This window comes from Sinocyclocheilus rhinocerous, unplaced genomic scaffold (genome assembly GCF_001515625.1).
Source record: "Sinocyclocheilus rhinocerous isolate Xijiao unplaced genomic scaffold, SAMN03320098_v1.1 scaffold1618, whole genome shotgun sequence".
NCBI lineage: Eukaryota > Metazoa > Chordata > Actinopteri > Cypriniformes > Cyprinidae > Sinocyclocheilus > Sinocyclocheilus rhinocerous.
The window spans coordinates 180,268-202,860 of NW_015647041.1; the positions used below are offsets into that span (position 1 = coordinate 180,268).

Consider the following 22,593-nt stretch of genomic DNA (forward strand, 5'->3'; position numbering starts at 1 on the left):
TATGTTTATATGTAAATATGAAATTGGAACGAATTCAAGGCAGCTCAATCGATGTGTCACCCAAGATCGGTAATAGACTAGTGATGTCTAACCGGAGCCAAAATGGCAGCGTTGTTGTGTTTTCCAACATCATCTGTACTCAAACGACTTATTCAACCAGGCATCTAATCATTTTTGTAACATAATATTTTCATTATTTTCATATGTACGTTCGTTTTGAGCATGTTTGTTCTATGTTGTCGTTAAACAAGAGAACAGCGGGTCCGTGAATGACAAGACCCGGCCCGTTCAGTCTTGGTAAGTAGAGATACAATTTAAACAAGAGCGTAACAAATATGCTTCTTTTTTTGCGCGCGGCGTCAGGTTGTACTTTGTAACACATATTTCTGCGGTTTTGAAACAGTGTTCCTGCACCCGCCCATATGGGAAGTTATATGACAGAGAAAACGGCAGTGTCACAGTCGTGCCTGTCAACTATGTTTACAATGACAGTGTGTACATGTGTGTTCAACAGTTTTATTAGGTTTAAATATACACTGGTTATTAATTACTGGAAATCGTTTATCTTATTTGATTGCTGTTTTGCTGAATAAGTGCTTTGCCCGCCCATTTTCACAGTGTTCCCGTTATATCGGCTAGCTGAACATGATAAATAATTTATTAATCTGACACGCATGTTATAAAATGGACCTTATAGCCTAGAAAATGGTTTTTAATTTTAAGAAAGAACATTTAGTTGATGACAAATAATTAACAACATGAACAAATGTGGCTGTAAATGACTGTTTAAAATGTTTTCTGATGTTCACTAATTATTTTGAAATGCTGAATCTCTTATTTAATTTATTCACTTTTTAATTAAAAAGGCATACTTTTATCTTTAGATAGTAGGATGACCATACTATGATATCCCATTTGACTATGATGTAATGTGCCTTTGTTTGTTTTCGTGTATTTCAGTGTTTACCACCCCTTTCTGCATTGTCGACAATGATAGCTCTCCTACAATAGTTGTTGCAAATGAAAATGGAGGATATGTCTCTGTCAGGCCTGGATAACACCAAGCTAGAGGTAAAGGTTTGCAGATAATGAGTTTAATTTATGAAACATACAGAAGAGAATATATCTGCTTTTGTTGTTCTTGTAAATGTTGTGTTCATATAAATGCATCTGTTTACGTAAGAATTGTTTTATGCAGGCTCACAAAGTAGCCTGTATCATAGACCAATAAGATACATGATTTCATATGATCAGTTTAACTCAAATGATTTAACTTCTCTCGCAAAACTTCTCCTTTGTTGTAGGCCTTGGCTCATGACGTATACTCTGACCTAGTGGAAGATGCCTGTTTAGGGTTGTGCTTTGAGGTGCACAGGGCGGTCAAACAGGGTTATTTCTTCCTGGATGAAACGGACCAAGAAAGTATAAAGGATTTTGGTGAGTCAGTCATAAAAAATAAACAAATGCATTATTTCTAAAGCCTGGGTTGCATGGTTTTAAAATGTGTCTGTGCTTCATGCTCCCTCTGATGTAGAAATAGTGGACCAGCCTGGTGTGGACATCTTTGGGCAGGTGTACAACCAGTGGAAGAATAAGGAGTGTGTGTGTCCCAACTGCAGCCGGAGTATTGCAGCCTCTCGCTTTGCTCCTCATCTGGAGAAGTGTCTCGGCATGGGCCGCAACAGCAGCCGAATAGCCAACCGCAGGTCAGTGGGCTGTGAGCTCTCACCATTTAGTTCACTGAAAATTAAATGAGTTTATCTTTTTCTCACTAAATACACTGACATTATTCGGTGAAGGGAATGCTTAAAGGAACACTCCACTATTTTTGAAAATAGGCTCATTTTCCAACTCCCCTAGAGTTAAACAGTTGAGTTTTACCGTTTTCGAATCCATTCAGCCGATCTCCGGGTCTGGCGGTAGCACTTTTAGCTGTAGCTTAGCATAGATCATTGAATCTGATTAGACCGTTAGCATCTCGCTCAAAAATGACCAAAGAGTTTCTATATTTTTCCTATTTAAAACTTGACTCTTCTGTAGTTACATCGTGTACTAAGACTGACGGAAAATGAAAAGTTGCGATTTTCTAGGCCGATATGGCTAGGAACTATGCTCTCGTTCCGGCGTAATAATCAAGGAATTTTGCTGCCGCACCATGGGTGCAGCAGGCGCAATGATATTACGCAGCGCCTGAAAATAGTCCCCAGCTAGGTAACTTCCAATAAGCCTATTTTCAGGCACTGCGTAATATCATTTTACGCCGTTTTAAATAGGAAAAATATAGAAACTCTTTGGTCATTTTTGAGCGAGATGCTAACGGTCTAATCAGATTCAATGATCTATGCTAAGCTGCAGCTAAAAGTGCTACCGCCAGACCCGGAGATCGGCTGAATGGATTCGAAAACGGTAAAACTCTAGGGGAGTTGGAAAATGAGCCTATTTTCAAAAATAGTGGAGTGTTCCTTTAAAGCAATATTTGACCAAAATTCTTAATTCATCCTAATGTCTGTATGCTTTTTTTGTTTTACTACAGTGTTTTTATTCTATTGCCATGTACTGGTGGGAAAATGTGAAAAATTAGGGGTGACACATTTCTAATGATTATTTTCCAAAGATAACACGTAGACTCTCTGCCAGATGGAGAGATTTTATTGATCCCTAAGGGAACATTTGAGTGGCACTCCAAAGCATTGATTGTTCTGCTGTTTCTACAGAATAGCCAGCAGCAACAACACAAGCAAGTCAGAAAGCGATCAGGAAGACAATGATGATGTCAATGACAATGATTGGTCCTATGGTTCAGAAAAGAAAGGTGAGCTCATCCAGTCTGTCTGTTCACCACTATTTGTCTCCAAATGTTGCACCATTTTTTGTTAATCTTATGAAGGCCTGATTTGAATAATTAATGATAACAGTTTATTAACCTCTTATTTTCACAGCCAAGAAAAGAAAGTCAGAAAAGGTATACAACTTTGATCAGATATTAACATGTTGAAAATGCAAGCCAAATGTTCTACATTATAATAAATTGAAAATAATATTTGAAATAAATCTGTGTGTTTTAGAATCCAAACTCTCCCAGGAGATCCAAATCCCTGAAGCACAAGAATGGTGGGTTTTCTTCTGACTGAATCTAGCTTTCAGGAGTTGTTTAAAGGTAGTGCACTGCATGGCAGACAGCAGGCTTCACTTGAACGTGTTGTGAGTCTTTTTGTGTCTTGTTGCACTGCAGGAGAGCTCAGCAGTAATGTAAATCCAGACCTGTACAAGGTGAGGTGATTAATTATTTTAATATTTAGAACATTGGTTCTTGCTTTCACTGTTGCATTTATTACTGTAGTGTTACAGCGATGTTGTTTCACTCTCTCTCTCATTCACTCATGCAGTATAACTACAGCTCTGGCATCAGTTATGAGACTTTGGGACCCGAGGAGCTGCGCTCCATACTGACTACGGTAAACAGCCTTATAGACTTACATAAATGATTATTATATTCTTACACAGAGAATATATAATTATATTAAGAATATATATTATTGAGAGTGTATTATATTCTTACATAATTATTATATATTTTTTATTATTAAATATTGTTTACCAAACAATTTATTTTTTATTTTTCCTTCTAAAAATAAATCTATAAAAAATAATGCTAATATAAATGCTAATAAAAATAAGAATAAATAAAGAATAATAAATTATCTAAGCAGATTAGGTCTACAAATAAAAGTCTCAATTAACAATTATATTAATATTTTTAATTACAGTGGAAATAAAATCTTAATTCATCCTCAAAAAATGCAATTCAAAACTGAATTTAATTCAAAATCATATCTTCTCTACTTATCCAAACTCTTGATGTTTTTTCTACCATATAGTGATGTTTCAGATTAAAATGGAGGTAAATTAAAATCTTTATTATACTTGGATATAGGAAAATATGTACCTTTTCAACTAAAATAATACTTGAATGTAGTGGAGTGTTAGAGTAAAGTTTTTTGTGTTTGACCACCCCAAATGACCTTATACGCATTCAGTGGTAAATTAATGTCAACTATTTCACTGTATTAGACCAAATAAAGGGGGCAACTAATATTTTGAACATTTGCAATTATTAGGATAAGTTTGACCATTAATAGAAGTGGTATTTCCCTCTTTTTTCAGTTACAAAATCTACCAAGATCAAATTTCAGATATTTTTTGTGAATCTTTTGTAAATGTGTGAAATAAGAGTTAATCATTTTAGTTTCATTTCAGCTGTTTTGCCATTAAATGGTATTATTGGCATTATACAATCTCTCAACCACTGGAGTTTACCTCTTGCTAACAGGTTCTCTCTTTCCTCAGCAATGTGGGGTCGTATCAGAGCACACAAAGAAGATGTGTACTCGGTAAGAATTCAGTCCATATTTGTGAACTAACAGGAAACCATAAAAATAAACATCTGTGATTTATTCTTACAAATGCACACTGTGGTACACTCAGGCCACTGACATTTAGAGATTCTTTCCATTACCTTATTGACTGTGAAAGTCACCACGTTTGTCATCTTTCTTTTGCCAGCAAAGAGTAAGTATTTTTCCACAGCATATTATGAGGAATACCAACTTACTGAAGGCCGAAACATCTGTGAAACCAGTCTAGGAGATTTAAGGTCTTTGCATATTGTGGCCAAACATCTTTTTTTTTTAACTCTATGTTAAGGCTGCTTATAACCCTGCATTAAGCAACATTTACATGTAGAAATGTTTGTAGATTTTGAACTGATCAATACTTATGAACATATTTGCATAACAAAAAGAAGAGTATACTGTTTTAATTGGTAATTGGTTAAAAAATTCACTAAGATGATATATTTGATCACATGAAGATGAATAAATGATTAAAATGCTAATTTTTGAGTGAACCGTTCCTCTAATGAAGCCTGTCATGTGATCAGAAGTACGATCAGGTACAGTCAAGGGGACATACAGTATCTCACAGAAGTGAGTACACCCCTCACATTTTTGTAAATATTTTATTATATCTTTTCATGTGACAACACTGAAGAAATGACACTTTGCTACAATGTAAAGTAGTGTGTACAGCTTGTATAACAGTGTAAATTTCACTGTTTGAGTGTCGAGGATGTGTATGTATTAGTGTGTGCTGCTGGTTTAGAGCCAGAGATTGATTGTGCATGTGATGTGTGAACACATGATCTTTTTCATTTATGTAAATGGAAATGATCATGTTATGTTGGGACTGATTTTACGGAACACAACTGGCAAATCCATATAAACCCCATATTTTTGATTGGTGTTCACTTTTCAGTTTTCTTTCCTGTGTCATTTAATTTGGCCTTGCTTCTGCTAAAAAAATTTAATTTAAATAATCTGTCTCCATTTCAATTGGACATAAAAGTGCACCATCATTTCCCAATTGGACGGTCATAGGTTGTTTCAAAGCACTGCCTGTTTTACGCAACAAGAGACTTCTTGAGCATCAGCCAGCATGGAAACCCCCTTCCATACATGTTAATATCTAACCCTAGAGCCCCTTTTCCAGTCCTTCTGGCAGTGTTCACCCAGTCTCTTGCCCGTCATTGTCTCTGGTGCAGTGCGTAATGCCACGTTGTGTCCTGGCAGGTCCCAGCGTTGTCCCCAGCACACGGACGAACAGAGGAGGGCAGTCAGGGTCTTCCTCCTTGGGCCGTCCGCGTGAGTTTCACCCCCTTCTCCCAACCCTGACCTCTCCTTATCAGAAAACAATCAATGTACCCACCCACTTTCCTCTCCTTTCATCTGTCTCTCTCTTAATATACCACTTTTTCATCAAGCTTGAGTTCATTTGTAGAAGCTGCCCAAACATAATGGTGAAAAACTAATAGGTCCTCGTATTGAGGCTTGAGGCACACCATCTGGAGTCAGTGTACATCTTAGTCTGCTGTGATTTTTCTTAAGTGTGACATGAAGGGTAACATTTTATAATGAGGTTTTATTTGTTAACATTAGTTAACTACATTAGTTAACAAACTAACAATAAACAATACATGCATTTATTAACCTTAGTTGTTGTAAATTTCATTAATTTTGAAAGAAAAAGTTGCATCTATTGTTAATGCATTTTTAAGTAAAGGCTAGAATTCACTACACAACTTCTTCCCAGATTTTTTCCCCCCAATTTGCAGTCTGGAAGAGCCAACATTAGTTGGAGCAAGCCAGAGTCAGTCTGCAGATATTGGGCAGTCAAAGCTGACAGATTTCACAGAAAATCACATAGTGTATTATGGGTGCAGACTTAGCTTTATACTATGATTCCATCTAGTCGGCAGATATCAAACGTGTGATATCTTAATAATTTTTGAAAACATTGTTTTTAATCGAAATGTGTTTCCTAGCAACAGGAAGCATGTTTCAATGTGAGTTTGTTGTGTTCTGAATGCCTTTAAACGTTAACAGGGGATGATGGGGATGATGCCCAGTTTTTCCTCTGTAACCATTTCAAATTCGGCAAATGTTTAGTGTTATAAAATTAAAAGTCGTATAATGTATTCCAACCCTAACATGAACGATGAACAACTGTATTTTTATTAACTTATGTTAACAAAAGTTAATAAATGCTGTAAAAATGTATTGCTCATTGTTAGTTCATGTTAGCTAATACATTATCTAATGTTAACAAATTAGACCTTATTTAATAACGTTCGGTTTAAATGATGACCTGTTCATGCTTTTCTTTTTTCATGAAAAAGCCCAATTTTTCTAGTCCTTTTCCTTTATTAACTGAGCATAATATTTCCATAAATTACACTAATATCTTATTTTTGTAGACCAATTTACATTTAAGGCACTTTGCAGATGCTGTTATCCAGAGCAAGTTAAAAAAAAGTTCTTTAGCTTCACAATTTTAATAATGCTTGTTGAAAATTCAATGTGCAGTTTTAACCTGTAAAATGAAGGGTGACAGAGGAAACTATGTCAGCTCATCAGCAAATGTCTCTTTGGTTTCAGATCTTTTGATTGTTTCTTTGAACTGGGGTTCTTGGTAAACATGTGCTTATTCAGCATTTGTCTCTGTGTAGTTATATCTTCCTTTCTGTTTGACAGGTCAACACTACCTGACTCTGATACAATGCTGGAAAATGATGGCTATGATGCCCCTGATGGCCAGCTCATCATGTCTCGCCTCCAGTGGGATGGTTCCTCTGATATCTCACCATCAGACTCAGCATCTTCAAAAGCCAGTGAGGTTTTCATGAAAGCTTTTAAAAATTGCACGCTCTGTCTGGTTTTTTTCACTTATTCGCAGTCTTGTTCTCAGGCACCAATAACTCAGAATCTAAGAGACCTAAGAAAAAGAAGAAGCCCAGCACGCTGACTCTGACTACCACTGGAAGTGGAGGAGAGCGGGACAAAGGGCAGGAACGAGAGAGAGGAGACCGAGATAGAGTAGTATGCGGCGGGAGCGGTAGCAGCAGCTCCCAGAATGCACTGGGCCTGTCCAGTCGGAAAAAGCGACCAAAACTGCCAGTTCCCCCAGCCCTTAGCATCTACGATGACCTGAACTAAGGAACATGCAACTTGCACACACTTACACACAGTTTATGATAATGACTGATTTGATGAGTCCTTATGTGATCCCTAGTTTCCACCATTTCAAGGTATATGAACGAGTTGAGACACTCTCTGTTGAATGTGTAAGAGAGGAAAGATCTGGGCACCATTTCAGACTTACGTTATCGGGGGCACAATAGAGTACATTTGTTATGGCAGTGTTGCACAGTGAAAAGTGAGTGTTCTTGTGATTAAATGTGGTTTTTGTAGGTGGATGCGAGTTGGAGCAAGAATTTTCTTTATTTTACTATGCAGTTCACGGTCATAGTGTTATTGCATACTCTTGTGTGTGTATACATGAGATTTGGGTTTACAGTGACACATGAAAATGTGGTATGCATGGGTGAATGCTGAACAGATTGCATGTATGTGAATGGGATGTTGCAAATATTTTGTTTCCTGGTGGCACATGTATACATTAGGTTAATCTGTGCAATGTCCTCTACTGGTTTTAAAGGGTGTCTTTCCTTCATATCATCTTGCTAATGTTACTGCAACCTGTTGTCTCTTCTCAGCTGCTTTCTGCAAGTGAAGCTACTACTCGTACTCTCTCTTGACAATGTCTAATTGCTAAATAATGGACTTACATAGTGCTACCGACAGCTTTCTGCCAAATCTGTGAATACACAATCTTTTGCCTTTTGTGTCTCTTTTGAAGTTAATATTCTTGTTTGTTGTCATGGCTAATATTTCTTGTCTGATACTCTTTATTTATTTAGTTTAGTGTCAATGTAATTTTTTTTTTTTAATAATCATGGCTTTTTGACTCCTTGATCTATAACGTATGCATTTTCTTGGATTACAAGGTTTAAATGGCTGAAGAGTTTGGTGAGCCTTAGAGCACTTTGTTAGATGTCCGCTTGTTTTGTATAAAATGTTTGGTTAAAAAAAAATCTGAAATGCAAATAGTAATTGTAGATGCACTTAAATGGATAAAATCCAGCCCGTATAGGCGCCTTATTGTATTTTCAGTGAATTTTTTTGTCATTGATCTGTCTTTGGTGAATTTGGTTTCTTGAAATTTAAATGATCTGAGAGTTTCACTGAGTGTGAACTGAAATGTCCGCATGCTGGAGAAAAACAACTTAGGATATACAATTGCTGTGGGTGGATGTTTCTTCTGTGATGCTCAGTTATTGCTCTGGCTCTCAATGGACTGTATTATCTCTGTAATAGTCTAAATAAATATTTCTCAGGATTGTTTGTTCTCACACATTCTTAATCCACTCTTAAAAGGACAGTTCACCCAAAAATGTCATGATTTACTCACCCTCATGTCGTTTCAAAAATGTATGACACTCTTTATCCTATGGGATATGCTTGTTTATAGTTTGAGAAATGTCTTTTTTCCATACAGTGGAAGTTAATATGCTCCAATATTGTTTGGTTTCCAACGTTCTTCAAAATATTTTTTTTGTGTGTGTGTGGCCCTTTAGGCTGGATCATGAACAGTGTTAATTGTGTGGATAAGAACAAAAAATTTCATTTCAAAGATGAGCAAATTTATTCTGAATTACTGCATCAAAGCAAAACCAAAAAGCATTTTAATCAAAGAGGTGCTAGTTGTCTGTAATAATGAGAATGAGAATAGGTAGACTAGATTTCCCATAAAACATATGCAGATATTGCTGACAATACTGAGAGAAATGACCCATTTATACAAGAACCATCCAACTGAGAGCTTTAAGTTTCTTCCATGCCCCTCTTGATTTATCTACAGTAAATACATTGCTTATATACAGATTTTACACAGGACAAAAAAAAATTTATTTGCTTTGTTATTGATGTCACATATGAAATGCCTATTAATGCAGTGAGTTTTCTACAGACTCTTCAGACTATAGCGGTCCAAATACTCCTGTATGCATGTAAACTCTTCATGTATAAAACTTTTATGTCCTAAATGATAGCTATGAGCTGTAACTAGCAGCAGACATGCTGAACCAGAATGTTATGTAGAAATAAGTATGAAATAAATACAGATTTCAGTGACACTGGCACAAGAAAAAAATCCTTCAATCACAAACATCTAAATTGAGTAAATTGATGTCTCAAAATATCTGCTAAATAGCATATCACATCTGTAGTTGTGTATTAACATTTAAACATGACTTTTTTTTTTTTGCTACTACAGAAGATAGTGGTGCTATTACCAGTGAAGAGACACATTAATTGATTAAAAAACCAATCAGTTGACAAATTGCGATTCCTCTAAATGAAAAGACCAGTCAGACATGGGATCCTGACTTCTCTTTACACAGAGAAGCTACACTTTAGGCTGAGATTGAACAATTATAAAGCTATTTTTTTCCCAAGAACTAAATTATACAGCAGTATTACTTTGTGCTGCTCACGAATGAAGCTGAAAGCACTAGCACACACTTCCGTCGTCTAAATGGCACCAGAACCCTCGAGGGCTCCCTGAGAACTTTCTTGGTTATTTTCAAGTCCTATCGTTTCGTTTCCTTCTTCCCTAATATTGGCATCATTCCTCTCTTCATCCATCTTCTCATCGACTGTGCATGCCGAAGATGAGGAAGCTGAAGAAGACTGTGACCCCAACCAAAGAGATGGTGGCTGGGGCAGTGAACAGCTGGCGGTAGTTGATTCGGAAGTACCAGACGACGGCGAGCAGCACCACGAACACGGGGATCACCAGGCTTCCTGTGCTGAGAGCCACACCGGCCGAGCGAAGCCCCCCGCTGAGCATGGAGCCCCTCCCGGCTCGAGGGTTCTCCTCTGCGGCCGCCTCACGCAGCGCCTGGGCTTGAGAGATGTGACAGTGGAGGACGCTGTTGTGGGTGATGTTCAGGGACAGGAGAGAGCGCTGAGGGTCCTGCAACAGCTGACCCTGGTAGATGAGCTTAATCTGATGTTCACGGCCAGAGAAGTACTTACTGAGAGATAGAGAGAGAGAAATCATTGACAAACAAAAGTGAGTTGCTTGTGCAATTAAGCAACACCAAATAAAGGAAGGATTTTAATGCATTTGCTTTTGGCCATTACATTTCTTAGTCTTGCAGTCTCACCCTGTCTTGTGACAAATGTTATTGCATTAAAGGTGACATATCATGAAAATCTGACTTTTCCAGGTTTTAAGTGCTATTCCACTCAAAATAGGCATTTTCAAATTGTTATAATAAATGATCTGTGGAGTATTTTGAGCTGAAACTTCACAGACACATTCTGGGGACACCAGAGACTTATATTACATATTGTAAAAAGGGGTATAATATGTCTCCTTTAAGATGTTAATGTTTTGATGTGGTTTAAACTTCAGTAGCAACATGTTGATACAGCTAACTCTCTATCAGAGTGACGTGGTCATGTGGATGGCAAAACATTGTGTGCGAAATGTAATACATAAAAAAGAAGTGTTAAACAAAATGTATAATATTTAAAATGTACAAATGTATAAACTACTGTTAAAAGGTATGGGATCAGTAAGATCAAAAGTGACAGTAAAGACATTTTAAATGTTACAAAAAATTCAAATAAATGCTATTATTTGAACTTTCTATTCAAAGAAGCTTGAAATAAATGTATCACAGTTTCCACAGAAACATTAAGCAGCAGAACTGTTTTAAACAATAAGAAGAAGAAGAAGAAATGTTTCTTGAGCAGCAAATCAGCATATCAGAATGTTTTCTGAAGGATCACGTGACACTGAAGACTGGAGAAATGATGCTGAAAATTCAGCTTTACCATCACAGGAATAAATTTAGCAGCAGACAAATTTAAAATATATTAAAATAGAAAACAGTTATTTAATTTTATTTATTATTTATAATTAAAGGTTAATATTTCAAAATATTAGTATTTTACTGTATTTCTCTATTCCTTGGTGAACATAAGAGACTTATTTGACTTTTATTGACTTATATGTATATATACATGCAATGTGATGTCACATTGTTTAGGCCCGCCCACAACCGCTGACTGACAGCCCTGCATTACAGTAGTTTCTGCCCTCAGCAAGTTGTGTTTGGTTGTACGCTGTCCTCCATTTTCTCAACGCTCGAGCAGCTGTGACGTCAACAATGTTCCGTAAGCAATGCCGGTGTTCTGTGTTTGGATGTAAGACTGAACATAAGAGTCTTCATTTTCAGGACGCAGTGGATTACTTTTATTTCTGAAGGTAATGCACCTCAAAATCATGTCATTATAGTGCATAGCTAATGTTTTAACCACATTTGTATGTGCGTGTTGTTTCGTTAAAGCACAGAGCGAACGTTATATAAGTATTTGTGTATAAATGTGTTGCTCATCCATGCAAATGGGCTGTGAAAACTCTATACATAAATGTATCAAAAAACCATTCCGAGACATCCTGGTTCATTCTCATATGTGTTTCTTCTGCTGGAGTCTCTCCTTCATCTGTGTCTGACTCCAGTTCATACATGTACGGCTGAACACCGGTTCTCTCGCTCTTAGTCATGTTGCTTCTACCAGCTGTTTATTGCTGTAGGTATGCAAAGCAGAGATATATACGCCATGCCCTGAAGACAGGGAGGGAATATGCAGCTCATTTGCATTTAGAGTGATACACACAAAAACAGCTATTTTTTTTAGACATGCCCCAAAAAAAGACATTTGCCACATGTTATAATAAATGATCTGTGGGGTATTTTGAGCTGGAACTTCACAGACACATTCACATAGACCAACCAAGACCAATATTACATCTTGTAAAAAGGGGCATAATAGGTGCCCTTTAAGTTCAATTCAGACTTTAAAGAAAGTCTTTTTCAATTTCTCCAATTCATACATAAGAGTTAACTTTATTTTTTCACTACTTCATGTGTGTGTTTGTCTCACCTCTTCAGCAGTCCAACGGTGTCCTGTGGTCTGAGTACTGCCAGCTCCTCCGTGTCATTCAGGAACTTCAGTCTCACCGTGATACTGGCGGCCTCATCCTCCGCCTCCTCTTCCATCCCTCCCTCTTTCCCCTCTTCCCTTTCCTCAGCCTGAACATAGCTCACTTTCTTCCTCCCACCCTGAATATCCAGCAGCTCCTCTCCAGGCACATCCTCTCGCCCATCTGGCCGGGCCTCGCCCTCTTCCTGTTTCTCCTCCTCTGTGGGCTCTTCGTCCAGCTGCTCGCTGGGCTCTGAGCTGGGTGGGGGGTTCGCGTAGCTGTCGTGACCCCCGAGGCCGATGAGGGAGGCGTGGGCGCCCACGGTGAGAATGGTACCCAGAATGTGATCTCCACGGTCGGCCACGTGGGTAGACAGCCAGGCAAGAACCACAGCCAGGAACAGGACAACCACGCTGCCCAAAGCCGTGGCCTCCTCCCCGAGCCCGTCAAGCACAGTTAGAGCACACACCGCCATCCCAGCCCCTCTCTACCTGCGCAGACAAGAAAAAGAAAGATCAAGTCAACATTAAATATGTTCACAACCGTTTTTACTTGCATCATGTGACAAATTACCAAGTGAAATAGGATATTTAACAAGACAATTTGTTAACATTATCCAATAGAATAAAGGAGGCTCAGTGATGCCACCCAAAAAAGAAGGTTGTTTCAGAGACAATTTTTGGATGAGACACATTTCTTTTTGTTACTTGGACAATTGTTACTTGTAATAAAACAAATGTTAACTGAAATATTTTTAAAATCTTAAACTTATAGACATTAAACAAAAACTAATAAAAATGACAACACCACAACAAAATTACTCAAACTTTAACTGGAATTAAAAAGAAAATGCAATATATAAAAATGAAAACTAATTCAAAATATCAATAAAAAATATTCACAGTATCTCAACAGTTCTATTGATATTACTTAAGTCTTTCATAATAAGACCAAAAAAGTGCATTAAGAAAGCAAATCGAACTTAACAGAAGTCATCTCAGTCTTAGTGACCTGCTTGAATATGGTATTTATGATAGGTAATTATTGTCATTAATTATGTTTAATAGTTATTGGACTTTAATTATGGGTTACACCATTAGAAAGCATTAACCGGGTAGATCAACTAGCAAAACATCAGTGTGTTGTATGGATCGTTAAGAGTGTAAAGACCCGTAACTCTGTTACCTAACATTAAGTGACACACTTCTTAGCTGCATTAGGCAATAAGCCAGATGACATTAAGTACTGAGTGACATGTACATTTCTTGCATTAAAACTATAATTCCCCTCTGTTAAGTTATATATTAGCTCATTAATAATACACTGTTACTAGACAGTTTGTACATTTAGAGGCTCGCTAGCGGTTTCCGCTAAAGCCGTGAAACCTTTAACAAACCTTCACCGTTGCACATTTAATGTCGCCGACAGGGCCTAGAATGAGCTACAATCGATATTAAAAACAAATTAGACGAAATACCGTACAGAAAAATGTATTTAATGAAAAAGTATCTGCTTTGTTTTGTCTGTCTGCAAGGGAAGGCAGCTAATCATGTAACTTAGCGGCAATGTAAGACGACCTTGATTCACAAGTTTTAACAGAACACATGTCCTTTAAACAGATATTACAGCACATTTACCTTCTTTTACTTCAGATCATTCTGGATCGACGATGTTTTAATCCCTACACCGGTTGAAAGACAAAACACTTGGCTTAGAAATAAATAAACACACGTACAATCTCACGCGCACGCGTACAGCTGACGCTCAGCCAGCGTAGGAAGGTCACGTGGTTTTCGAAAGTGACGGGGAAACGAACCTTTTCAAAAAAAGAAAATAAAAATATTAAACTGACAAAATGTATAAAACTGAACATCAATTAAACAAAATGTGGTTTGTAGTTATTGATAGATGTCTATAAATTATATAAAGCCTAGAAACGTATTTATATAAATAAAACTACGTTCAAGGGCAAAAATGGTTGTATCAGGCCCCTACACTTTGAATTTTTATTTCAAAATTATACCAGATAAATTGCTTAAAACTTTAGCTCTTTGTTTTGCAAATGCAACTTCTATTTTGCAAATGTGGTGGTTTACAAAAATCTGATTAATGTAGATCATCTACAATATAATATTGTAGCATCTTAATTTTCGAAATTTAAGAAATAAACTAGCAACTGTGAGAAATAAAGAAATTCGACTCACTCTAAACTGTAATAGAAGGGCTAATAATGTAAGAATAAATACAACTTTAGGCTGGCCACTATTGAACGATAGGACAATTATTTCTCTGCTTTGTTTTATTAGAGATATTTCAGTGTCTAGAGTTCCTAATGTCCTGTATTGTCAACTTTTGTATAGTATTGCTAGTCATAATTTTAACACCAGGCATGCATCAAATTTTTTATTATTTTTTTGCTTCCTGCTTCAAAAACTAATGCAAAGCAATGGACTGTAATGTATAGCGGAATGAAAATATGGAATGATTTGCCATCGGACATTAAATATTTTTTAATAAGCAAAAAGAGGTTTATAAAAATCTTTAAAGGAATATTTAATGGCACAATATACAGTAAATTGATGATTTTGATGTTTTGAATGAATTTTAGGGTTTGTATGTTTTATTGACTTGACTTTTATTGTTGTGGATTAATGTAGTTTTTTTTTTTTTAATTGTTGGACCCCAGGAAGAATAGCCACTACCTTGGTAGTGACTAACGGGGATCCAAATAAACAAATAAACACTGCAACAAGTCAAGTCACCTTTGTATAGTGCTTTATACAATACTGATTTTGTCAAAGCAGCTTTACAGTGGCAAACAGGAAAATAGTTTGTCAATAATGCAAGAGGACAATAACAAACAGTCATTTTTCATGTTAAAGTCAGTTCATTGATGATTCAGTGATGTCATCATCCAGATTTGTATATTTATATACATCATCATAGTAATACATACATAAAAAACAATACATTCAGTTAGTGCCAAGGAGGTGCCTGGGACAATCTCATTTTCATGTCTTTGTTTATTTCACATGCGAGAACCACCATTGGCACATATTAAAGCACTATCCAGCTATCAGTATCAATATTACATTTGCAGTGCCTTATGTCTGTCTGTTAGGCCACTGTGGTCCTCTTAGTTCAACGCCTCTGACAGTCAAAGTCCCCAGGGCACTGCCCCATTTGGCCCGGGGCCATAATCCATCCTACTTCTATTGTCAAGAGGCATCACAGATGATAAATATTGTGAAAAACAGTATTCAGTTCAGCCCATTGTTTCTAGTCAGCTATTTTTAGTTTGTCTAAAAATGGAGCTCAACGGAGCAGTCCTCATTATGCAGCAGTAGATAATCTTTTAAAGTGCTGGGGATGTTGAGTTGGACTATTGCGAAGTGACATAATGACCCCAGGTGGCGACGGAGCGCACAGCGGCAGAGGTGCTGAAGAGATCGCAGCTGCCCGCTCATCCGTCTCACCGCATCGAAGAAAGACTGATGCTCCTGAGAATACAACAAGCGTTTTTTTCATTAGGATGAGATATACGTTTCTGAATGAAAACGTAAATAGATCAACCATTGTTGATAGAAATGGCAGGGCTTATCCAACCAAAATGCTAAATCAAAGTAAACTTACTGTATAAAATACAACTAATAATACGATATATAGTATGTCAGCAATATCAAAAAAAAAAGTTTTGTGTCAAACATTTGTGTCTGCTTTTTATTTGTATTAGATTTTGATCCGTAAATGAAAACTAACTGAGAACTCATTATTCCTCCTGAGCTATGTTAGAGAAACCTTTGAGCATAACATTTTTGGAATGTGATATATTTTCAGACGGACCTTCAGTAGTTCCTCTGGTATGTCCTCTAACCACTCCTCACACGCTGGGATGACCGGATAGCAATTCAGCATTACCTCCAAAGTGGCAGGAGAGGGCAAGCAGTGTTTCAGCATCTGGGATGTTCACACACAGATACATAAAATAAGGATTCACACCAAAGTGTAGGTAGGACACATAGCAGTCTGCACTTACTCTAGGGGAGGGCGGCTGTGCTCCATAGTTGAGAAGAGATTGAGCCACAACCTCTGGCTGCTGGTCTGGGTAATCCTCTATTACCTGCCAAAATTACAGAGAGAAGAATTCAACCATTTGGAATAATTACGTTTTTTTTTTTTTATGTTTTTGAAAGAAGTCTCTTATGCTCACCAGTGCTGCATTTATTTGATCAAAAACACAGTAGAAACAAAAATATGAACTACATGAGTAAATTTTGAGAACAAACTTTGAGTTGGCTTGAGAAAGCCTATCCTGTAAGTTTGAAGCAGTTGTTAAAGTATGAAAGTTGATGTTGATAGCATGTTGCTAGCATGATTTAATACATTGCTTACATGATTTAACATGTTGTCAGCATGTTTTAGCATGATTAACATGTTGTTTGCATTTTTATAGGCTGATTACAATGTTGTTAGCATGATTAGCATGTTGTTAACATGTATCTAGCATGATTAGTATGTTGCTAACATGATTACCATGTTCATAGCATGATTTAGCATATTGCTAGCATGTTTCTAGCATGATTAGCATGTTGTTAACATGATTAGCATGTTGTTAGCATGTTACTAGCATGTTTTTTTAGTATGATTAAGTGTGTTATAAGCATGTTGTTAGCATGTTACTAGCATGTTTTTTTAGCATGATTAAGTGTGTTATAAGCATGTTGTTAGCATGTTTTCAAGAATGCAACCATTTGGAATAATTAAGCTTTTTTAATGTTTTTGAAAGAAGTCTCTTATGCTCACCAGTGGTGCATTTATTTGATCAAAAACACAGTAGAAACAAAAATATGAAATATTATTACGATTTAAAAGAATTTTCTATTTGAATACATTTCAAAATATAATTTATTCCTGTGATGGCAAAGCTGAATTTTCAGCAGCCATTACTTCAGTCTTCAGTGTCACACGATCCTTCAGAAATCATTCAGCAGAATTTAAAATTTTGACAATTTTTCAGTTTTGGGTTGAACTGTTTCAATAAAAAGTGATCTTTATATTTTGTGCTGTCTCTGTGAAAATCAACATCTAAAAATAAAAATAAAAATAGGATCTTGTAAAAGTCTTAACCCTATATACCATCATCATCCCACCTGTAACAGGCAGTCCATGGGTGTGTATCCAGCACAGTTAGCTACGTCTGCACGAGCCCCATGTTTCAGCAGCAGTTCAACTATGCGGTGGCAACAGTTTCCACAGGCGTTATGCAGGGCCGTATGCTTCTTCCTCCCAGCAGTCTGCGCATCAGCCCCAGCCGCTAGCAGCTTCTGGACAATACGCAGATACCGTCCTGCATCTGCAGGCCTCTCTGCCCCAGAGCAGGCTGCGTTCAAGGGCGTCTCGCCCTCTTGGCTCCGAGCTGTCACGTCCCCTCCATAGGACAGGAAGAGCTCCACGTGGTCCTCCAGCCCTCTCCTGCAGGCCACGTGAAGGGGGGTGAGACCTGAGTCTTGCTGGGCCACGTTCACCTGCGCACCACTGGTCACCAAGTGCTCAGCACACCTCAGGGCAGATAAGAGTGTGCTATTATTACTGAAGTAAAATATAATAAAAGGTCAATTTAATTCCAACATGGTTTGATGTTATGTACTGTAGTATTAATCACCTTTTGTTGTAAGGAAAAAAGCTCTGACCTCATGCCTAAGATTTCCTTTAGTGTTTCACAAATGAAAGACAATAATACAGGTCAGAATGACGTGAGGGTGAGTAAATTATGACATTTTTATTTTTTGGTTCAACTATATAGTTACGTTCAAAAGTTTAGGTTTGTGAGATTTTTAATGTTTTTGAAAAAAAGTCTCTTATGCTCACCAAGGCTACATGTATTTGATCAAAAATACAGTTAAACATTAATATTGTGAAATATATTTTAATATATTTAAAAATGAAATGTATTCCTGTGATGCAAAGCTGAATTTTCAGCATCATTACTCCAGTCTTCAGTGTCACATGATCCTTCAGAAATTATTCTAATATGCTGATTTGCTGCTCAAGAAACATTTATTATTAATGTAAACTAAGTTTAAACTTGTCACGGTCACTCGGGGAGGAAGGAACGAAGGAGCGAGGAGACGAGGAGTAATACAAATCAAAAGGGTTTAATGAGGGGTAACGCTCAGAACACAGGGAACACTGGAGACATTAAGCAGACAGAATGATATTTAACAGCAGACAGAAAACACTGGGAAACACAGGGTTTAAATGCACAGACACCAATGGGACACACCTGGGAGCAAATAAACTAATTAATCAAACACAGCTGGACACAAATGATAACCAATGACAGGACACAGGAAGAACCAAATAAGGGCAACAGGAACATACACGGGACAAAACTAGGTTTATCAATGTTTAAAACAGTTGTGCTGTTTAATGTGCTGGGGGGGTTTTTTCAGGATTTTTGGGTAAATAGAAAGTTCTAAAGAACAGCATTTATTTGAAATTGATTTTTTTTGTAACATTATAAACAGGATTTTATAATTAACTAAACTTAAACCTTAAAAAAACACACCTTTTGTTTCCTGAAATAAAATATACCTGAACTGAAATAAAATATATATAAAAAAAAAATTTCAGCTACTCGCCACGGCAACATTTTATTTTAACTTTATGTACTAAAATAACTAAAGCTGAAATAAAATTAACGTAATAATAAACAATATACTAGACATAGTTAAAAACTAGTAAGAATGACAAAAACACAAAACAAAATGACTGAACTTAACTAAAATTAAAATAATAACTGAAACTAAAATAACACTGATTATAAATGTCTTTACTGTCACTTTTGATCAATTTAATACATACTTGCTGAATAAAAGTATCTATCTAAAAAACTCACCCCTAACCTTCGAACAATTGTGTACTTTGAAAGATTTTGACTTTATTTGTGAGACATTTGGTCCATGTTCTATGCTTATTAAGTTTGTTTTATTCATTACATTTTACATTTTGTTCCCTCTTGTTCCCTCTGACCGTATGCAGGGCAGGCCTACTCACTGATATGTTTCTGCTGCATTGCAGAGGTGCAACGGGGCATTGCCGTCGACAGCAAGCAGGTCTGGATCGGCCCCGTGGTCTAGGAGCAGGCGCACACAGACGTGATGGCCTCCTGAACAGGCATCATGTAAAGCTGTACGGCCGCCTGGGTCTGCATCCACCTCTGCTTCCCTAAACAGCAGCTCCTCGACACAGCCAGAGTGCCCCCTGCTGGCAGCCAGACGCAGTGCAGACGTCTGCTTTACTTTTGAGACAAGAGTCCACATTCCTGCAAAAGAATGAGAAGAGAGAATTCACCCAAATACACCTGATTGCATATGTTCGTGTTTGTCATGGCTGTCTATAAGGGTCCTACCCATTTCCGGGGCCCACACCATCTCCTCATGTACTGTCTCCATCAGTGCATTCACCATGCCTGGATCTTTGAGGACGGCATACACTCTCTTCATATCTCCACACATAAAGATGTTATGGATGGCTGCGTCTCTGCACCGTATTTGTGGTGGTGGAGCACGTACTGTCTGGATTCTCTCGTTTCCGTGTCGGAGCCTGGGGGCGGCGGGTAGTGGACGCCTTGCCATAGTCCTCCTGTGTGCCAGTGCCCGCCTGGCGTCCTCCCAGTCCTGCAGCTCCTGCTCCAGCCTTAAGGAGCGTAGAGAGGCAGAAGTGAAGGCAAAAGTGTCCCGGGACATCCCAACAAGAGCTTTTGTGTTTAGAAGCGTCCTAGAGTAGTATGCCGAGAACAAAAAGTATTGGCACAGAAATTGTGGCCTTGTGCTGTAGGAGTGTTAGTAAAGCAGCATTGCTCAGCAGGCATAACCTTTTCCAATCAGCCATAGGAACACAGTTGAGTAAGTAAAACTCCTATGTATGGTACCTACCCAGCAAGTTTTGTTCCTGAGTTGAAGGAACAGACTAATAAATCACATTAATAACATGCAATAATAACACTGAAAACAGTGTATATGCTCTAAAGATAAGGTCTTCCTACCTTTAACGCTTTTCAAGTTCCTCCTGTTCAGGCAGTACTTCAATAATCAATGATAAACTTGCTTAAAACATTTGTTTGGTATGTATAATGGTCAATGCTCGAAATATTTGTTATTTCTGTTAATAAAACGACCGCGTCCCTTCAAGAACGAAGTTGCCTGTCACAAGATATTGTTGACCTGACACATGCTGGAGCTCTGGGTATTAATAGACTAGAATGTGAGCAAACATGTTCCTGCACTAACACGACATCGCCTGTAGGTGGCGCATCAAATTATTGTTTTGTCATATAATTTGTCCTGAGTAAAATTCAAAACAAAACATTACCTGCTGGGCCAGATAAATTTGGGGTGTCATGGTTCTTGAAAATTCAATACTCAATCACTGCTAACTATTTTATGCATTCACCAGAATAATACTTACTATTATACTGTATTAAATTTATTATAACTATAAAATTATTTGAATGCTGTTTTTGAGTTTGTTTTTTACAAAGCCTGTGGAAAACTTAAGATGAGTGCCTTGGCATGCTATTGCACTTTTGGTTTATAAGATTTTTATATTAATAAGGAACCATTGAACGTCTAAAAGTACGTTAGGTAGCATGAATAAAATCTTGTTCTTGGGATGTGCAAAACCCTAATTTTATTTTATTAGTTTATAAAAAAGACTTTGTTGTAGCTGACCCAGTTTCTTTTTTTATCTACCCATAAACGCTGTTTTTAATGACTGATGGTTTTTAAAGGGCAAACTAAGACGTGACATGGGACATAAATAATTTATAAACATAGATTAGATAAATAACAAAAAAAATAATACACTAAATAATAAATAACGAATACATTAGGTGCACGACTTTTACTCATGATTTCCCAGTTTGCATGCGGCTCAAGTCATAAATACTCGGTAAAGGCGCAATTTCTCATCTTCTGCGTCCTTACTTTCACTTTTATTTCTCATGTAAACGACGCCAGGCACTAAGTCAAAGAAATTACTCTTTAAGAAAAGGTAATCCTCTATTGTAAAGGAGAACAGAGCGACGAAGTGTTGATATCGATACATACAGGTGAAAAAAAATTACTTTACATAATCATCTTTAAAAACGACAGTGTAACTGAGTCTCTTCTCACGAGCTCTGTTGTTAGTTACACTTCCTGTGTGCTCGAGCTCCGTACTACACAAACGCTGGACAGGACAACGACTTTCATGTCCTTTTGTTTATCATAATGAGGAAGGTAGTGACTGACAAAACTGAAAGAAGATGTTTCGATATTTATCTGCTCAAATTTGCTTGTTTGGTGACGCACTAATGTACCGCCCTTATCCACTTTTGTTTACTTAGAATCAGTGTTAATAGGTGGGCAGCCCTGAAGGATGGCAGAGGAAGGCCGTGCGGTGTGCGTTCACGGTTTGCCAACAGACGTGGACCATGAACGGCTCCGGGACAAACTACTGATTCACTTCCTACGCCAGCGGAACGGAGGAGGAGAGGTCGTGTCAGTCACTATCATCGGTCGGACACCTCTGCGTGCCCTCATCACATTTGAGGAGAGCAGAGGTATTTGCATGGTTATGACTGATGACTGCTGTTAAACATCAGAGTAAATGGTGTAAATAGATGAATAAATGGATATTGATGAAATAGCTAGGGGAAATGTGGGAAATTGTGCCACTTTGCAACCTAAATTGTCCTCTGAAACACCAAAAAAACAAACAAACAAAAAAAAACACCAAAAAATAAATAAACGACTAATTATGTTTCAGGGGGGAAAAAAGCTTCTGTACCACAAGGCCATACATATATATATACACACACACACACACATATATATATATATGAAGAGTTCAGATGCAAAAGCCTCTAAGTGCCATCTGAAAATTTCTTCTAAAATTAGCATTTTTATCAGGCTGCTATGTTTATGTTCATTTATTTCACTTTAATGGCATAGAAAAGGACCTATACATTGCCATCCATGTGAAATTTCTGAACCTAAACATAGGAGCCTGATAAAAATGCTAATTTTTTTTAGAAACATTTTCAGATGGCACTTGGAGGCTTTTGCATCTGAACTCTTCATATATATATATATAATT

General features: G+C 37.3%; 4 protein-coding genes across 5 annotated transcripts in view; 2 read left to right on the forward strand and 2 right to left on the reverse strand.

Annotated features, from left to right (window-relative positions):
- The first annotated feature begins 55 nt into the window (after positions 1 to 55).
- atxn7l3a (ataxin 7 like 3a) lies at positions 56 to 8,793 on the forward strand. 2 transcript variants are annotated; one of them, XM_016512823.1, is made up of 13 exons: positions 56 to 297; positions 961 to 1,071; positions 1,305 to 1,437; positions 1,535 to 1,706; positions 2,715 to 2,812; positions 2,940 to 2,962; positions 3,066 to 3,111; positions 3,233 to 3,270; positions 3,387 to 3,455; positions 4,348 to 4,391; positions 5,628 to 5,699; positions 7,089 to 7,225; positions 7,303 to 8,793. In XM_016512823.1, exons 2-13 carry the CDS (start codon positions 1,021 to 1,023, stop codon positions 7,548 to 7,550), a joined length of 1,131 nt encoding a protein of 376 aa, XP_016368309.1. In that variant the 5' UTR covers positions 56 to 297; positions 961 to 1,020; the 3' UTR covers positions 7,551 to 8,793. The 2 variants fall into 2 exon arrangements, with proteins under 2 accessions (XP_016368309.1, XP_016368310.1); XM_016512824.1 differs by lacking the exon at positions 5,628 to 5,699.
- Positions 8,794 to 9,075: 282 nt separating this feature from the next.
- Positions 9,076 to 14,264, reverse strand: LOC107708558 (transmembrane and ubiquitin-like domain-containing protein 2). Its single transcript, XM_016512825.1, has 3 exons — positions 14,091 to 14,264; positions 12,414 to 12,944; positions 9,076 to 10,492 (listed from the first exon to the last, which is right to left on the reverse strand). The coding sequence occupies exons 2-3, from the start codon at positions 12,926 to 12,928 to the stop codon at positions 10,105 to 10,107; spliced, it is 903 nt and encodes a 300-aa protein (XP_016368311.1). The 5' UTR covers positions 12,929 to 12,944; positions 14,091 to 14,264; the 3' UTR covers positions 9,076 to 10,104.
- Positions 14,265 to 15,448: 1,184 nt separating this feature from the next.
- Positions 15,449 to 20,494, reverse strand: LOC107708556 (ankyrin repeat and SOCS box protein 16-like). The gene is made up of 6 exons (XM_016512822.1): positions 19,865 to 20,494; positions 19,510 to 19,777; positions 17,604 to 18,012; positions 16,490 to 16,573; positions 16,297 to 16,410; positions 15,449 to 15,953 (listed from the first exon to the last, which is right to left on the reverse strand). Exons 1-6 carry the CDS (start codon positions 20,199 to 20,201, stop codon positions 15,756 to 15,758), a joined length of 1,410 nt encoding a protein of 469 aa, XP_016368308.1. The 5' UTR covers positions 20,202 to 20,494; the 3' UTR covers positions 15,449 to 15,755.
- An 890-nt stretch (positions 20,495 to 21,384) lies between these two features.
- LOC107708559 (uncharacterized) overlaps positions 21,385 to 22,593 on the forward strand; it is an 8,261-nt gene continuing 7,052 nt past the window's right edge. The window contains exons 1-2 of the mRNA XM_016512826.1: positions 21,385 to 21,734; positions 21,842 to 22,057. Of these exons, the coding sequence (XP_016368312.1) occupies positions 21,874 to 22,057 (184 nt within the window). The 5' untranslated portion in view covers positions 21,385 to 21,734; positions 21,842 to 21,873. The remainder of the gene's footprint in view (positions 21,735 to 21,841; positions 22,058 to 22,593) is intronic.

Coding starts and splice junctions, on each gene's coding strand:
- atxn7l3a (XM_016512823.1), top strand. CDS start 1,021: ATGAAAATGGAGGATATGTCTCTGTCAGGCCTGGATAACACCAAGCTA. Junction 1,072..1,304: donor TGGATAACACCAAGCTAGAG/GTAAAGGTTTGC, acceptor CCTTTGTTGTAG/GCCTTGGCTCATGACGTATA. Junction 1,707..2,714: donor AGCCGAATAGCCAACCGCAG/GTCAGTGGGCTG, acceptor CTGTTTCTACAG/AATAGCCAGCAGCAACAACA.
- LOC107708558 (XM_016512825.1), bottom strand. CDS start 12,928: ATGGCGGTGTGTGCTCTAACTGTGCTTGACGGGCTCGGGGAGGAGGCC. Junction 10,493..12,413: donor ACCGTTGGACTGCTGAAGAG/GTGAGACAAACA, acceptor TCTATCTCTCAG/TAAGTACTTCTCTGGCCGTG.
- LOC107708556 (XM_016512822.1), bottom strand. CDS start 20,201: ATGTCCCGGGACACTTTTGCCTTCACTTCTGCCTCTCTACGCTCCTTA. Junction 18,013..19,509: donor AATGCAGCAGAAACATATCA/GTGAGTAGGCCT, acceptor ATCTGCCCTGAG/GTGTGCTGAGCACTTGGTGA. Junction 16,411..16,489: donor CACAGCCGCCCTCCCCTAGA/GTAAGTGCAGAC, acceptor TGAACATCCCAG/ATGCTGAAACACTGCTTGCC.